The sequence below is a fragment of the Xenopus laevis genome, chromosome 9_10L (genome assembly GCF_017654675.1).
Source record: "Xenopus laevis strain J_2021 chromosome 9_10L, Xenopus_laevis_v10.1, whole genome shotgun sequence".
Lineage (NCBI taxonomy): Eukaryota > Metazoa > Chordata > Amphibia > Anura > Pipidae > Xenopus > Xenopus laevis.
In genome coordinates, this window is record NC_054387.1 from 3761520 (window position 1) to 3780056 (window position 18537).

General features: G+C 40.6%; 1 protein-coding gene across 2 annotated transcripts; it reads left to right on the plus strand.

Annotated features, from left to right (window-relative positions):
* Positions 1-232: 232 nt before the first annotated feature.
* Positions 233-16814, plus strand: pabpc1l.L (poly(A) binding protein, cytoplasmic 1-like L homeolog). Of its 2 annotated transcripts, none has more exons than XM_018234295.2 (15): positions 233-382; positions 2352-2568; positions 3957-4150; positions 4665-4780; positions 4876-5015; positions 5860-5954; positions 6901-7038; positions 7790-7885; positions 9109-9375; positions 10311-10398; positions 10506-10628; positions 12476-12609; positions 14391-14484; positions 15569-15699; positions 16458-16814. In XM_018234295.2, the coding sequence occupies exons 2-15, from the start codon at positions 2376-2378 to the stop codon at positions 16536-16538; spliced, it is 1890 nt and encodes a 629-aa protein (XP_018089784.1). In that variant the 5' UTR covers positions 233-382; positions 2352-2375; the 3' UTR covers positions 16539-16814.
* The last annotated feature ends 1723 nt before the right edge of the window (positions 16815-18537 follow it).

Sequence of the window (18537 nt, forward strand, 5' to 3'; positions counted from 1 at the left end):
TCAATAGGTGCTTTGCTATTAGTAACTGTGACTGGAACAGGAAGGGCCTCTTTATTTATTTAGACCCAGTGACTTTTAGAATATAAAAAGCACTCCCACAAACTGGGGATAAACATGAGTGTAAGGCTTAACAAGAGCCTAAAAAACAGGCTAAAATGATAATGGTAATAACCAGTGACAGCTTTCTGAGGGCCGCCATTTTGTTTGTATTTTTGGCACTTCCTAGTTCCCGGCCCGGACAGTCTATATAAGCAGCAGGCCCCGCCCACCGACTCTCAGTGCCCTATACGGCTTTAGCGTGCTGTAGGTCCGGCTCCTACAGAAGGAGGCGGAGGAGTGAAGCGCGAGAGCCGCGGAGGTATCAGGCGTGAGGGCTGCGGCGGTATGTGGCAGTGAGAGTCGTGTGTCCATTAGCCTTAGCGACGCCATATTGTGTTAAAATGGCGCCGAATGTTGTTTGCCGTCTCTTTCCAGTCAAAGTAGCGGCGTTGTATTTGTTTTGTGGTTAAAAAAAAAGACTGATTACAATCCAGGTGCAGTTTTTATCGGTATTTCTCTGATATAAAGTTAATGTATAAGTGACATCCAATATGGCGGCTCCCATTTATACGACTGGGCCCCACACAATGAATAACCATTTCTATCCTCAAACTACTCATCATCACTAAATATTCCCCCAGCAGCCTCAGGGTCTGCCCCCTGTATACTTGTGCCCCATTGAACTTAAAGGGGTGCTTCGCCTTTAATTTAACTTTTAGTATGTTATAGAATGGCCAATTCTATGCAACTTTTCTATTGGCCTTCATTTGTTATTTTTTATCGTTTTTTAATTATTTGCCTTTTTCTTCAAATGGGGGTCACTGACCCCATCTAAAAACAAATGCTCTATAAGGCTACACATTTATTTTTGTATTACTCGTTTTTCTATGCAGGCCTCTCCTATTCATATTCCAGTCTCTTAGTCAAATCAGTGCATGGTTGCTAGGGGAACTTGGACCCTAGCAACCAGATGGCTGAAATGGCAAAATGGAGAGCTGCTGAATAAAAAGTTTAAAACCACAAATAATAAAAAATGAAAACCAATTGCAAATTGTTTCAGAATATCCCTGTCTACGTCATACTAACAGTTTACTAACAGGTGTACAATCCCAAGGGGAGACTTGAGCTGAACTGTTTCAAGCAATGCCATGGGGCTGTTCGCCTTTGAGTTAACTTTTTGTTTGATGTTTAGAGTTATTTAGCTTTTTATTCAGCAGCTCTCTCACTTGCAGTTTCAGCAATCCGGTTACTAGGGTCCAAATTCCCCTAGCAACCATGCACTGATTTGAATAAGAGACTGGAATACGAATAGGAGAGACCAGCAATAACAATACATTTGTAGCCTTACAGAGCATTTGTTTTTTTAGATGGGGTCAGTGACCCCCATTTGGAAGCTGGAAAGAATCCGAAGAAGCCAAATAATTCCAAAAACTATAAAGAAAAAAATAGTCAATTGAAAAGTTGCTTCAAATTAGTTGTTCTATAACATACTGAAAATGGAGGCCAATTGAAAAGTTGCTGCAAATTAGTTGTTGTATAACATACTAATAACTAGGGATGCACCGAATCCACTATTTTGGATTTGGCCGAACCCCCAAATCGTTTGCCAAGATTTGATCGAACCGAATCCTAATTTGAATATGCAAACTAGGGGTGGGAAGGGGAAAAACTTTACTTCCTTGTTTTGTGACAAAAAGTTACCCAATTTCCCTCCCCGCCCCTAATTTGAATATGCAAATTAGCATTCGGATTCAGTTCAGACGGGCAGAAGGATTTGGCTGAAATCCGAATCCTGCTGAAAAAGGCCGAATCCCGATCCGAATCCTGGATTCAGTGCATCAATACTGAAAATGAAGGCCAATCAAAAGCTTCACATTATTTATTCTATAACAACATACTGAAAATGAAGGCCAATTGAATCGATTTAGTTGTTCTATAACATACTGAAAGTTAACTTAAAGGTGAACTACCCCTTTAAAAAAAACCTGTTTCCCCCAACAGGAGTGTTTGCCTGCACCTCAAGCAGGGGAATCAAATTTTGGGTGACAGTTGTTGTCCAGCAAACACTAGTAACAAGGCAGTGGTTTGAATATAAAGTGGAAGATGAGTAACAACAGGGCTGAACTGAAAGATACTTTACTAATCAAAACAATAGAAATCTGCCCAAATGACACTTTATACACTATAAAAACATGTGCAGTTTTCTGTCATTTGATGTTTCTGTCTGAAAACAAAAACCAGTTTGCGTCTCCCTATAATAATGACATTAATTCTAAGCAATGATGATCCACCCACCTCTTATGTTTTACCAGTAGAGATCCATTACGCTGGCAAACATGAACGCAACCAGAGCCGAATACCCGCTGGCATCTCTTTATATAGGGGACCTCCACCCCGACGTGACGGAAGCGATGCTGTATGAGAAGTTTTCTCCAGCGGGGCCCATCATGTCTATAAGAGTGTGTCGAGATATTGCTACTCGCCGGTCCCTTGGCTATGCCTACATTAATTTCCAGCAGCCGGCTGATGGTAGGTCTATCGTCTAATCGCTACTGCCGTCCGTGTGTCCTTCCATTTTATTCTAGTTTTTAAAAGTGATTCCGTTTTTCTGTGTAATAATGATCCCAGCTACGATATAATTAGGGATGCACCGAATACACTTTTTTGGATTCGGCCGAACCCTTTATGAAAGATTCGGCCAAATACCGAACCGAATTCGAACTCTAATTTACATATGCAAATTAGGGGTGGGCAGGGGAAAATTTTTTTACTTCCTTGTTTTGTGATTTACATATGCAAATTCGGTTCGGCCAGGCAGAAGGATTCGGCCGGATCCGAATCCTGCTGAAAAAGGGCGAATCCCGAACCGAATCCTGGATTCGGTGCATCCCTAGATATAATTCAACCTTATTTGGAGGCAAATCAATACTATTGGGTTTAATGATTTTTCAGTAGACTCAAGGTATGGAGATCCAAATTACTACCAAGAATACTGCAGGGCTGCCATCAGGGAGGCAAAGGGGGTACTGTTGTACTGGGCCTAAAGGGGGGCCTGGCTATGCTCCACTATTCAAAATAGCCCCCCTTGACTACGCTGAAGTTGTGCTGAAGTCCCGAAAAGAAACAAAGTCCCGAAAGGAGCTGAAAGTCCTGAAAAGAGCTGAAAGAGGAGCCGAAAGTCCAGAGAGAGCTGAAGGTCCCGAAAGGGAGAGCTGAAGGTCCCGAAAGGGAGAGCTGAAGGTTCCGAAAGTCCCGAAAGGAGACAAAGTCGAAGTCCTAAGCTCATAAGGGGGCCCTGACCATCATTGGCTCTTTATAACTTGTGTGTGTGTTTGGGGGGTTTACCATTTTTAGCACTGATGTATGTGTGGCTTTTTACTGTGGTGTGGACAGGATCCTTTATCCAGAAAACCCCAGGTCCCAAGAATTCTGGATCTCTTACCTTTAAACAAACAAACCTCTCCCTTATCTAAGCAGCAGCCTTTGAGCAGCTCATTATCCGGGGCTTCTCAGTGGACTGGTCATTTATTTCAGTTCAGTGATTTTGAAGTTCTTTGGGACCAGGAAGTGCGAAAGTGAAAGCGGCTTCATATTCTTGTTTAGAGCCAGAAACCATACATGTTTCTCAATTAAAACCATGGGCAAGACGTATGTTTAGCACAAGCCTTATTCGTTCAGCTCATGTTCGGAGCGGGGTGTATACTGTCCCTTTAATGACCACAAGGTGGTGCTGGGTTTTTGTCTACTGAGATCCCATGAGCTGAGGAAAGCACTATGGCAGTTTCAGCATACAGTATAATATCAGTTATACCATATAGGTACAGTATATAGGTATAGTCTTTTAGCCTGTTTTTATTTACACACATTCTGTGGTTGGTCATCGTTCCTGAGGGTCCTTTTTTTTTTTTTCGTTCCAGCTGAGCGGGCCTTGGATACAATGAATTTTGAGGTTATTAAAGGCAGGCCGATCCGAATCATGTGGTCCCAGAGAGATCCAGGCCTTCGAAAATCGGGTGTAGGGAATGTATTTATTAAAAATTTAGACGACTCCATCGACAACAAGGCCCTCTATGACACTTTCTCAGCGTTTGGAGATATTTTATCTTGTAAGGTGAGTGATGCAGGCTGATGCTTTTGAATGGGAATTGCGAGTGTTGTTACCATCACTGCTGTTCCCCCTTTATTTGCTGTTGGGCTGAGATCGATATTTCTGTTGATAAATTGTTATAAAATGACACTAAAATTACTTCCTTAGAGGGGTCCTGTCATCGGAAAACATGACTTGGGGCAGCTGGGAAATTGACAATATATCTAGTCCCATGTCGGATTTCAAAATTGAATATAAAAAATTCTGTTTGCTCTTTTGAGAAATGGATTTCAGTGCAGAATTCTGCTGGAGCAGCACTATTAACTGATTCTTTTTGAAAAAAATTTTTTTTCCCATGACAGTATCCTTTTAAGATACATACCTTAAAAGATGTTGCCTGTTTTGGACAAATCCTTTTGGGTTAAAAATAAAAATAGTGAATTCTATTTTTCTGAACAACTTCTTAGGTGTTTTTATAACCTGTAGGGTTCTGAAAATACATCTTATTATTTTATTTCTGTCTCCAAACCCATTTCAGGTGGTTTGCGATGAATACGGATCTCGAGGTTATGGTTTCGTACATTTTGAGACCCAAGAAGCTGCCAATCGAGCGATTCAGACTATGAATGGGATGTTGCTCAACGACCGCAAAGTGTGAGCTGACTGCAAAACGTATCTGATCCGAGAACTGCACCCATATGTTTTTTGTATGAAATGTTTTTTTTTTGTTTTGTTTACTTTTCATGCAGGTTTGTGGGCCATTTTAAATCACGGAGGGAAAGAGAATTAGAATATGGGGCAAAAGTCATGGAATTTACCAACGTGTACATCAAGAACTTCGGGGAGGATATGGACGATAAAAGACTTAAAGAAATATTTTCTGCCTTTGGTATGTCTTTAGGATCAATTGTGATTTAAAGGAGGAGTTATACTTAGCTAAAGAAGTAGACTAGAAATGTTGAACGTGATGTTTTTTTCTTCTGTACCAGCCCAAGGCAACCACAGCCCTTTAGCAGTAAAGATCTGTGTCTCCAAAGATGCCCCAGTAGCTCCCCATCTTCTTTTCTGCTGATTCACTGATTCACATGCTCTGTGCTGCTCTCACTTACTGAGCTTAGGGAGCCACTCACAATATACAGTACACATAGAATAGAAATGTCACAATATAAGGCTGATTAGTAATTAATACACATAATTACTACATGGCAGCACAGAAACCAGTGCAATTAGCATCAGAATTGAATTATCAGCAAACCTGTAGCATCAGCTTATATTACAGCCAGGGAAGCTCATTTTCTGCTGGATAATTAGTGACGAGCCCTAAGCTTAGCTTCTCAACAGCCAATCAGAGCCCACTGAGCATGTGAGTGTCACAGACACTTTCCAAGATGGTGACCCCCTGTGACAAGTTTGAAGTCCTGGATCATTGCTGCTATTGACAAGCTGAAACTTTAGCCTCGTGCAATAAGTTCACTATATAAAATAGGACATTTTTAGCCATATTCATTTTTAGGGTTTAGTTCTCCTTTAAAGAATGCCTTTGGAAGGCACTGAAAATGCTTCAGTCCCGAAATCTAGTCTGTATGTCTGCAGCCGGGCCAATCAGTGTTTTTCAGTGCAGACAGAGGAGGGAGCAGAAGCCAGTGGATTGGTCACTGATTTGCCCATGGCCAACATAATTAACCAATGTTGTCTTAAAAACTGATCATCTGCTTTCCTTATTTTTTTTGTAGGAAATACGTTAAGCGTTAAAGTAATGATGGATAATAGTGGTCGATCCCGGGGTTTTGGTTTTGTTAATTATGGAAATCACGAAGAAGCACAAAAAGTAAGATTATTACTACAATTTGCTGCCTGCCCAATTAACAGGTCATGGAGGGGAAAAAAATAATGGTGGACACCCTCACGTGAATTTAAAAGGAACAGTAACGTCAAAAAATAAGTGTTTTAAAGTAATGAAAACATAATGCAGTGTTGCCCTGCACTGGTAAAACTGATGTGTTTGCTTCAGAAACACTACTATTGTTTATATAAATAAGCTGCTGTGTAGCCATGGGGGCAGCCATTCAAGTACAGGATACACAGTAGATAACAGATAAGTACTACTATAGTTTATATAAACAAGCTGCTGTGTAGCCATGGGGGCAGCCATTCAAAAGAGAAAAGGCTCAGGTTACACATCAGATAGCAGATAAGCTCTGTCTGTCTAATGGTGTTATCTGTTATCCATTAGTTAACCTGTGCCATATAGCAATTTCCGCCATTGCTCCCCAGCAGCTTGTTTATATGAACTATAGTAGTGTTTCTGAAGCAAACAGATCAGTTTTACCAGTGCAGGGCAACACTACATGATATTGTTATTACTTTAAAACACTTACATTTTTTGGTGTTACTGTTCCTTTAATCTCTTAATTATTGTGGTTGTCTACAGTGCATTGAAATTCACCTTCCATGGTCATTTCAGTGCTTATTTATTTTGCTTAGTACCTATAAGGCGCTACAGTGAATGCATCACCTCATCAGAATAAATTCACAGGTTTATCATATTCTCTTCTAACCAAGGGTTAATACTGGGTTAAGTGTTAAAAATGTTCTCTTTACTGAAATCACCCCAAGTATACATAGATTCCAGTAAGCGACTGCACTGCCAAATTATTCGTTTGTGAGAACCTAGGTGACGTGTTAGATGGCAGTTGCAGAAGTTTAATAAATGTATCTCCGATGAGACATGTTTAAGGCTTTTGAGAAATTTGTATTGTAAAACTGGTTAACAGGCAGTTACTGAGATGAACGGTAAAGAAGTAAACGGTCGAATGGTTTACGTAGGCAGAGCTCAGAAGAGGATAGAACGGCAGGGCGAGTTAAAACGCAAGTTCGAACAAATCAAGCAAGAACGAATCAACCGGTATCAGGTAAGATAACTCACCAAACTAACAAATCTTCACAACTTGAATGTCTGATGTGGCCCTCGGCCAATTTATAGGGGCACAGACTGTTTTGGAAGAGATTGTAACCATAATATCAACTACCCCATGAGAATGTTATGTATTGGGTAGTGTCTCAGATAATTCGTTTTTTTTTTTTTTTTCCCATATGATGGCACTTAGCTGTGTTTTATCCTTATGAAAAGCCTTTATTGATTAATAAAAAGTGGTGTTTGTCCCATCAAAGTGGAAGGCAGGTAAGATTACAAGCATGTTACTGGCTCAGCTAACGTTGTACATAAAGGATAAAGGCACTTTTATCATCACTTTTGGCTAAAGGAGGCCATAGACGTAACCATTACGATCTTTCCTGGAAAAGATATTTCCAGGAAAGATCGTTCATTTCAATACACACGTGTAGAACTCAACAGTCAGATATACTGACAGAAACAATAGAATTCTACCTGTATCGGACGGGTGCCTTCAAAGGTGCCCGATCGAAATTTTTCGGCCAGCCCGATCGAAGACTTGACTGATATCGGTCAGCTTGTCTCCCACCATACACGCACGAATATCGTTCGAAAATTTGTTTTTTTACAATATTATCGGTGCGTCTATGGCCACCTTTAGGCTTCTGACCTTTGTCGAAAATATAGAACTTAATTGTTTTTAACCAGTCATATCTGGAGTACTTGTGTGATCATAAAGATAACAAGTAAAAAAATTTGCTTCATTGCAGGGTGTTAATTTGTATGTTAAAAACCTGGACGATGGTATCGATGATGACCGGCTCAGAAAGGAGTTCTCGCCGTATGGTACCATTACCAGTACAAAGGTAACATTCAATTGTGGTGCAGGTATGGGACCTGTTATCCAGAATGCTCAGGACCTGGGGTTTTCCGGGTTAATTTGGGTCTTCATACCTTAAGTCTACTAGAAAATCATGTAAATATGAAATAAACCCAATAGGCTGGTTTTGCCTCCAATAAGGATTAATTATATCTTAGTTGGGATCAAGTACAAGCGACTGTTTTATTATTACACAGAAAAAGGAAATCCTTTTTAAAGATTTGGATGATTTGATTATAATGGAGTCTTTGGGAGACGGCCTTTCCGTAATTTGGAACTTTCTGGATAACGGGTTACCCACACAATATACAGTACACATTGAATAGAAATGTCACAATATAAGGCTGATTAGTAATTAATACAGATAATTACTACATGGCAGCACAGAAACCAGTGCAATTAGCATCAGAATTGAATAATCAGCAAACCTGTAGCATCAGCTTATATTACAGCCAGGGAAGCTCATTTTCTGCTGGAAAATTAGTGACGAGCCCTAAGCTTAGCTTCTCAACAGCCAATCAGAGCCCACTGAGCATGTGAGTGTCACAGACACTTTCCAAGATGGTGACCCCCTGTGACAAGTTTGAAGTCCTGGATCATTGCTGCTATTGACAAGCTCAAACTTTAGCCTCGTGCAATACGTTCACTATATAAAATAGGACATTTTTAGCCACATTCAATTTTAGGGTTTAGTTCTCCTTTAAAGAATGTCTTTTCCAATCCTCAATGGCATGGAAATGGGGAGGGCTTTTCTTCACAAAGATGCATACTCCTGTGTTTTCGCCCCGAAATCTACTCTGTATGTCTGCACCCGGGCCAATTCAGGATATAAAATATGGCATTTTTAGCCATATTCATTTTTTAGGGTTTAGTTCTCCTTTAAAACCGTTGACAATTTTTAATCAATGTGAATCGGTAAGTTGCTTAGAAGTATGTTTTCTTTCATTGTGCAGTAAATAGTTTTCGGGTAGAGTTCCAAATTGAGCAATTTACCGAACGCTATGGGTCCTGCTATATAATAATATTATTATGAGATATACTGTTTTTAACTTCCTTCCACTGTGTGCCTATTATTCCTTGCCACTGTCTTACGTAGTATATCATTTCCTTTATTGAAAGAATGAATAAATGATACACATTAGTCTGGCGGTGTCTGTTCCTTACCAAATCTTAATAATTGATTTGCTTTTATGTCTGTTTTAACCTCAGGTAATGACTGAAGGAGGCCATAGTAAAGGCTTTGGTTTTGTTTGCTTCTCCTCCCCAGAAGAAGCCACTAAAGCCGTCACAGAAATGAACGGGAGGATAGTCAGTACGAAGCCTCTATATGTTGCACTTGCACAAAGGAAGGAAGAACGGAAGGCAATTCTAACCAATCAGTACATGCAGAGGCTAGCCACTATGAGGGCCATGCCTGGTCCTCTCCTTGGGTCCTTCCAGCAACCTGCTAATTATTTCTTGCCTACAATGCCACAGGTAGGTTTGCCTATGAGTCTATGATCTATGACAACGGTAGCAGATACACTTAAAGTAGCCAAACAACCTTTAATCTACACAACGTTATTTAACAGGATCAATAATAGCATTCAACCAACCCACACTCAAGCAAGTGAAATCACAAAGATTTAAGCATAAGTAAACCTTTAAAATTAGTGACTGTAGAATTGACGAGGGTGCTATTCCAAGCACTGTTGTAATTTACAATCATTATTTATTTTTTATTCCAAGATATTAAGGGAAATCTGCACTGTTAGTATGAATGCCTTTTGTTTCAACAGCGCCACCTGCTGGTCATTATCCCACCAGTCTGACCACCAAGTAGGGTTGCCACCTTTTCTGGAAATAAATACCGGCCTTCCTATATTCTTGCTGTTTTTCCCTATTAATAACATTGGCATCAAGCATCATTTTTACCGGCCAGGCTGGTAAAATACCGGCCAGGTGGCAACCCTACCACCAAGTAGTCAAGGAAGTTGTCAAGAGAAAGAAAGAGGCTGATGTTCTTCTGCTTAGGAATAAAATTAGAAACCTTTCTCACATCTTTCCTAAGCAGAAGAACATCAGCCTCTTTCTTTCTCCTGACAACTTCCTTGACTACTTGCTGGTCAGACTGGTGGGAAACTGACCAGCAGGTGGCGCTGTTGTAACAAAATTCATTCATATTAACAGTACATGTATCCCTTAATATCTTGGAATGAAAGCATAATACATTTCTTAGTACAATAGTACCCTCATCATTCTACATTCACTTATTTTAAAGGTTTACTTATCTTTTAATACAAATGACTCCATAACTTTGCTTTACGATGATGCAGCATTAGCGAGGAAGGTGCAGCAAGTCTTCAGTAGGTGTATTGTTATGTATGAAAGCAAAGCACTATTAACAATTTTTTAATATATTTTAATTAAAGCCTTCAAACAGAGCATTTTATAGTCCAAATCCTGTTGCTTCTGTTCGTCCAGCTCCTCAGTGGGCTTCCCACCAGTCCAGGCCTCCACGTGAGTATCGCTTAGTCAAATGTTTTAATGCACAAATGTTAGTGCACAAATGTTAGTGTTTGGTTATGTTTGCTAAATCTTCTCATCACTGTTTTACTTTGTGATAGAGTATCAACCACCAGCCCCATTAATGAGGGCGGTGCCACCAAGAAGGATGCATTCAAATATCAGTACAATGAAGCAGGCATCAACACAAGTACCCAGGGTGCCTCTACAGAGTCAAAGAGTAGGTATGTGGCAAAGGATCAAACTTCATTAGGGAATGACTAACAAGTCAAAAGAACTACAACAGCAAAATGTATTTTTATAAGAAGAATGTTTAGTATCTGTGTTCCTTTTAATAGTTCAGGTTCAACACATGAAAGGTAAACTGTTGCAAAACGTACTCTTTATCATTTGTGTATGTTGTGTCCAGTGTCGGACTGGGACACCAAGGGCCCACCAAAAAACCTCAGATCAGGGGCCCACCAAAAGTTTTTAGACCAGGGGCCCACTCTTGGTACTATTTTCTTCCTCTCCTCACTCAACCTCTATTCTCTTAGTCTCTTCTCTTTACATTCTATAATCTATTATTTCATCTAGTTACCCACTTTGTTCTCATAGAAATAGGGAATGACCATGAAATAGGCCAAAAGTTTAGCAGCATGAGGGACCACTGACACCTGGGCCCACCGGGAATTTTCCTGGTGTCCCTGTGGGCCAGTCCGACACTGGTTGTGTCCTGTTATGTTATTTTTGAGTAAATGCCGTGCAACAGGTGGCCGAGACCATGTATTGTCATGGAGCTTTAAAAACCAGCACCTGCAGTGGAAGAAGAAAGTATCCTGTATGGCTTCCCACCTGATTTAATGCCATTAGACCCACCCCTGTAGGTAAATTAAAGGACCAGTTCAGTGTAAAAATAAAAACAAAGGTAAATAGATGGGCTGCGCAAAATAAAAAATGTTTCTAATTAGTTAGTCAAAAATGTAATGTATAAAGGCTGGAGTGACTGATGTGTAACAGAATAGCCAGAACACTACTTCCTGCTTTTCAGCTCTCTAACTCTGAGTTAGTCAGCGACTATAAGGGGGGCCACATGGACATAACTGTTCAGTGAAATTGTAATTGATCCTCAGCATTCAGCTCAGATTCAAAAGCATTAGTTATATACCCCCCCTCTCAAATCACTGATTGGTTACTGCCTGGTAACCAATCAGTAGAAACCAAAAGAGCTGAAAAGCAGGAAGTAGTGGTCTGTTCTGGTATGTTAGACATCCAGTCACTCCAGCCATTACATTTTTGGCTAACTAACTATATTAGATACATTTTTTATTTTGCACGGCCTATCTATTTACCCAGTTATTATTAAACAATTCCTTTTAAATAATGATTAACAATCTGTTTGTCTACAGCTGCCACCCCATCATTTTGGTAAAAAAAAAAAATGCTGCACAACACACACCAAACACGTAGCGAAGCACCCAAGCCATATTTGGCAATTTTCAAAAAGAATTTGCTGACCACCAAAGCAGTCAAAATCGCCGTCTCTCTTGTGGTTATGGTTGCTCAGCATGAGAACTGCCTGAAGGGGAACTGTAGTTAAAAGCTTTATACAGGAAAGCAAAGCTGAGGCTACAGAGTTATTCTAATATGTAAACAAACAGACGCTCCACTAGGTATAATAGATATATAACCATAGAACTGTATTACAGTGCGTGACAAAAAAGATCTTGCAGTATAACATGGTAATAATGCTATTGCAATATCACACTAGACTTATGTCTTCTTGCAATTGCTCCACTGACCCTCATGCAAGGGAAGGGTCTTCTGGTTAATCACCCTGCACTTCCAACACTTGTTAATTGTTTTGGGATTAGGTTGAGTTCTCCATTAGCATGCGCTAGATTTATGTCCCTGATTGGGCAAGCCTTCTAGACTAGGCATTAATAGAATCTGCCATCATCCTGCAGGGCATACTACAACCTCACTACCCTCACCGCTTCACTGCTGTGCATTTGAGATCCTATATTTATTATTTCTTTCTGTGCATTGCATTAAAACTGATTTTTTTTTTTTTCTGTTTTTATTCTTGCAGCAAACATTGGCACTCAAACAGCTGGAGCTCGGGCCCAAGTAAACGCGTCCATAATGCGCGCAATGCCACATTACAAGTATTCCTGCGGCGTGAGGAACGTGCAGCCTATAGGAAGCTCCGCTCATCTGCAACAGGCACAGTATTTGAATGAGTTTCATTTCTCTCATGCTCTCTTCATTGAATGATGTGGGTTTTTTTGGCAACCTCCAAAAACTCACTTTCATTTTAGGAAGAGAGGATAACATTTTTGCAGCTGCGTTTGCGAAATCGATGGCGTTCAGCAAATGTGGGAGCCAGCAATCGTGCGTTTGGACAGCCCATGGGCGTCGGGAGAGTGCTGGTAGTTTAACAGCTGCTGAAGGGTCATTGTTTCCCTTCACTGAGTAGCATCTAATGTAGTGTATGTGTTGGCATTTTTTTTCAAACTACCTGCAATATTTATAAGCTAAAATCAGCTCCGTGTCGGGTCAGGGCTCGTGAGAATCTGCAGTAAAATCTCATAGGTCTGAAAATAAAATCCAGTCTCCGGCCTAAACTTCTGTTAAAGATGAATCTAACTATTGTCCTTATTCAGTTTTCAGTCTGTCTCCATAATTGTTTTTGTTGTAGCAGGGGAACTGTAGAGCCAATAACCTCCGCTAAAAGTAGTTCCTTTTACCATATATTGTATAGCTCCAGTTATCCTAGTACTCCATACTCCAAGTGGGGGGTGCATAGTAAGAGAGTATACATCTGGTTTTATGTTTTAATGTAAAGGAAATGTAATTCCCCAAAACTAGAAGAATGGAAAAGTTGCTCAGAGCACTCTCCTATGGGCTTTTGCAATTGACTTTTTTTTTTTCGTTTTTAAGATACTAGCAGTTTTTATTTGCTAATATAACATTTGAAACAACGACGTCACCTGGTGTATCATCCGTCTGGCTGCAGTCAGCTGAAGAGAACAGGGAACATCTTCTGATATTGCTCTGCTTAGAAAATAAAGTTACTGAGCAGAAAACCATGATCTGATTCTGTCTAAGCAGAGTGACATCACAAGGCTTTTCTTTGCTCACAATCTTAATTTTCAGCCTAGTTGTCTGTTAACACAGCAGCTGGATCTCTTATCTCATTTGCTTGCTCTTGCCGTAGACTTCTTAAGTTTAGATTCATCCATTGACCTCAACAGTAATCCCCCAAACCTCGCTGGCTTGCTCATATCAGTGCTTGCAATTGCCCAATGTCCCACTTCTCTCTACAGCGGCTCCAAGGTATTCTTTATTTAAAGGGGTGTGCAAAGAATGCAGAATGTGTGTAATGAGGTGTTTGCGGCAGTGCAATTTTCCAAGGACTTTATTAGAAAACGTTTGTGCTGTTTATTTTTCACTGCTCCACCTAGTGACGGAATATTTCTATAATACATAGTTAAGGTTAAAATATGTAATTGAATAAAAGTAACTAAGTATACAGATTCGATTTCCCAAGGCTTCTGAAAGCAAATACCCATTGTTATCTAGTTCCGTACACTGCACAGGTGTGGGACCTGTTATCCAGAATGCCCGGGACCTGGGGTTTTCCAGATAACGGATCATTCTGTAATATGGATCTCCATACCTTAAATCTACTAGAAAATCATATAAACATGAAATAAACCCAATAGGCTGGTTTTGCCTCCAATAAGGATTAATTATATCTTAGTTGGGATCAAGTACAAGCGACTGTTTTATTATTACACAGAAAAAGGAAATCAGTTTTAAAAGTTTTAATTATTTGAATGAAACGAAGTCTATGGGATTGGGCATTCCTGTAAATCGAAGCTTTCTGGATAACTGGTTTCCGCATAACGGAACATTTTCATACCGAATGTGAATTCTCGAAATGATCTGATTTCCCCCGGCATAGTTTCCAGGTCGTCTTATTTCTGATCATTTGTTCCCAGGTACTGGAACCTGCAGTTCTGATGCAAGGCCAAGAACCGCTAACTGCATCTCTGCTTGCAGCTGCCCCACTGCAGGAACAGAAACAAATACTCGGTAGGTATAATAATCAGCCAAGATTAAGCCTGTAGTAGTAGTAGAGGTAGTACAGGTATTGGACCTGTTATCCAGAATGCCCGGGACCTGGGGTTTTCCGGATAATGGATCATTCTGTAATTTGGATCTTTATACTTTGTCTACTAGAAAATCATATAAACATGAAATAAACCCAATAGGCTGGTTTTGCCTCCAATAAGGATTAATTATATCTTAGTTGGGATCAAGTACAACCTGCTGCTTTATTATTACACAGAAAAAGGAAATTATTTGGATAAAATGAAATCTATGGGAGACGGCCTTTCTGTAATTTGGAGCTTTCTGGATAACGAGTTTCTAGATAACAAATCCCATACTTATGAGTGGCCAGTTCCTACGGTACTTGTGCCCGCACACACTCCATACACCTTGCAGCCATGTAGTATCGGGAGAATACATTATAGATTATATGTTAGTGGATGCACAAAAAAACATTACATTATGACATAGAGAGGGATATTCTGAGACAATTTGCAATTTCTTTTAATTTTTTAATAATTGGGGTTTTTGAGTTATTTATCTTTTTATTCAGCTGCTCTCCAGTTTGCAGTTTTAGCCATCTGGTTGCTAGGGTCCAAATTCCCCTAGCAACCGTGCACTGATTTAAATAAGAGACTGGAATATGAATAGGAGAGGCCTGAATAGAAAGATGAGTGATAAAAAGTAGCAATAGCAATACATTTGTAGCCTTACAGAGAATTTGATTTTTTTTAGATGGGGGTCAGTGACCTCCCTCTTTGAAAGCTAGAAAGAGTCAGAAGGCAAATAATTAAAAAACTATAAAAAAAAGACAAAATAAAGGCATATTGAAAGGTTGCTAAGAATTAGCCATTCTGTTATACTAAAAGTTAATTAAGAGGTGATCCACCCCTTTAAATCAGGTTATATAAAATGGAGGTTTCTCTGTATGTGAATATGAATATATACTGGTTGCAATACAGCGATGTGGGTCTCCCAGGTACTGCTGAATGGCAGACCCCCAGTATCTGCCGACACCCCCCATGTGTTATAAAATAACAAATTGTTACTTTGCCTCTTTTAACAGGGGAACGTATTTACCCGTTAATACATGAAATGCATCCGACGTTAGCCGGAAAGATAACAGGAATGCTGCTGGAAATTGATAACTCTGAGCTACTGCATATGCTGGAGTCACCAGAGTCTCTGCATTCAAAGGTACCGTGTGTTGTGTGTCCCTCTGTTCTGGGAAGGAGGGAGCGAGTTACTAGAGATGCACCGAATCCAGGATTTGGTTCGGGATTCGGCCTTTTCCAGCAGGGTTCGGGTTCGTCCGAGTCCTTGAGCCTGGACGAACCAAACCCCCGAAACCTAATTTGCAAATGCACATTAGGGGCGGGAAGGGAAACCACGTAAACTAGAAAGTAAAAAAATGTGTTTTCCACTTTTAATCTTCCTGTATTCCGGTATTCGACCGAATCTTTCATGAAGGCTTCGGGGATTCGCCCGGATCCCAAACAGTGGATTCGCCCGGATCCCGAACAGTGGATTCGCCCGGATCCCGAACAGTGGATTCGCCCGGATCCCGAACAGTGGATTCGCCCGGATCCCGAACAGTGGATTCGCCCGGATCCCGAACAGTGGATTCGCCCGGATCCCTAACAGTGGATTCGCCCGGATCCCAAACAGTGGATTCGCCCGGATCCCAAACAGTGGATTCAGTGCATCCCTACGAGTTACACCTGTATCTTTTTTAAGGGATATTAGAGGTTAAACCCCAGAAGTAAGAGTATAAAAGCAGTTTCGAGAGTGTTGGGGGTCTTGTGAACCAATCAGAGTTGAGTTTGTACAGTAACATATACTTGTTAGTCATATTTATACATTTAACACTTTAGTCTTTCCATTTGATTTTGTTTAAGTTCAATTTTTACCATCATGAATGAGTGTGTGATGCTTCTTCCATTTTCCATCGATAGGTGGAAGAGGCAGTGGCGGTCCTGCAAGCCCACCAAGCCAAGGAAAGTGCTCCGAAAAGTGCTCCGCAGTCTCTGATCTGACCCTCTTCATTAAATCTAGACAGGGGACCCCTTGTGCAGTGAAATGCGCTGCACACTGTAAGTTTGTATAGTTTGCACAGGACACACACACACTTCATCTGTATGTATTCACGGGGGTTGATTTCATTTTTTTTGTGTCGTTGAAGTAATATTGTAACATATAAATACATTGAATTACGCCTCTGCTTTGTAGGAGGGTACATTGCGGTAATTACAGAAATTAATTTTGTGGTTGTTGTTGTTTTTGCTTTTCTTTGTGCATTAAAAAAAACAAAATTGCAAACAAAATGTGTTTTTATTTGATAATTGAGCCCATAAATGTGGTTGGGTTACCACATCACAAGTGCTACATTGCACGGTATATTCTGCAGCACTTTCAGTACATTATGCATCGTTCATATCAGTCCTTGACCCATCGATGCACCAGATCTACTATTTTAGGATGCAGCTGAATCATTTGTGAAAGATTCAGCCGAATACCCAACTGAATCCAATCCCGCACATTTAAATTAGGAGGAAAGAGAATCGCACATTGAGTGATCGGTTTATAACATTTTTGGCTTCCTTCTTTGTGTGACGCAAAGTAACGTGATTTTTTTTGCATTGGATTCACCCGAATCCTGGATATGGTGCATCCCCTAATTTATTGTGCTTGAACTAGTTGACTATTCAACACTGAACGCCTGCCATTGTGGATCCGCAATCTCAGGAGGCAACAATAGGACGGGATGCTTTAGATACAGGTCCACAAGCAAATATTACTTTCAATAAAAAGGGTGTCCCAGAGTAACAACTGTAAAGTTGAGTGACTGATACATCTCTTTGAGTGTTGGAAAGGAGAAGACGTTTCCTCAATTTCCACAGCTGGATGACATTTTGCATCTGAAGCAGTTCCACCAAGCCTCATAAATTCCCTCAAACCCCACGCAATGGTATGTTACACGGAACAGTTACCACTGTGGTCTGTGCCATGTTTTTTTGGGTAGAAGCCGCTGTTCAAAAATTTCATACAAAATCCAGCTGTTTGACATTAGAAGACGCGATGAAAGAGAGAGGTATCTGAGGTTTTTTGATAAACCCATGCTGTTAAAATCGAATGTCGAATTATGTACCAGAAAGAATAAGGCCTTGGACACCAATACTCCTTGGCCTAGTTCTTCAGAACGTTGCATCCAGAACCACTCCCGTTTGTGCCATAAATCCAAATGTGCAGGCCATCTGTTGTCATCTAGGTAACCTTAGTGTGAGATATTGGACTGTGAGGGCTCAGGACTTGGAGAAGAACTTGGTGGAACCCTGATAAACCCATGCTGTTAAAATTGAATGTCACCATTATGTACCAGAAAGAATATGGCCTTGGACACCAATACTCCTTGGCCTAGTTCTTCAGAACGTTGCATCCAGAACCACTTGCTTTCGTGCCATAAATCCAAATGTGCAGGCCATCTGTTGTCATCTCGGTAACCTTCGTGTGAGATATTGAACTGTGAGGGCTCAGGCTTGGAGAAGAGCTTAGAGCAGGGATCCCCAACCTTTTGAACTGGTGAGCAACATTCAGTAGTAAAAGGAATTGGGGAGCAACACATGCATGAAAAATGTTCTTGGGTTGCCAAATCACTGTGATTGGCCATTTGGTAGCCTCTATGTAGATTGTCAACCTACATTGAGGCTCTGTCTGGCAGTACATCTGGTTTTTATTCAACTAAACCAAAAAAACACCTGCTTTGAGGCCACTGGGAGCAACATTCAAGGGGTTGGAGAGCAACATGTTGCTCACGAGCTACTGGTTGGGGATCACTGGCTTAGAGGATCACTGCTAATGAGTCTTCATAGGCTCTTCTAAGGAGAAATTTATGGTGCATTGTTGAACTTTCCCACAAGCTGTATCTTGTGGGCAAGAGTGACACCATTGTACCCCCTCAAACACAGCTCTGTTGTCATCTTGGTGCGAGATAATGGACCTTGAGGGCGCAGGACTTGGAGAAGAACTTGAAGGATC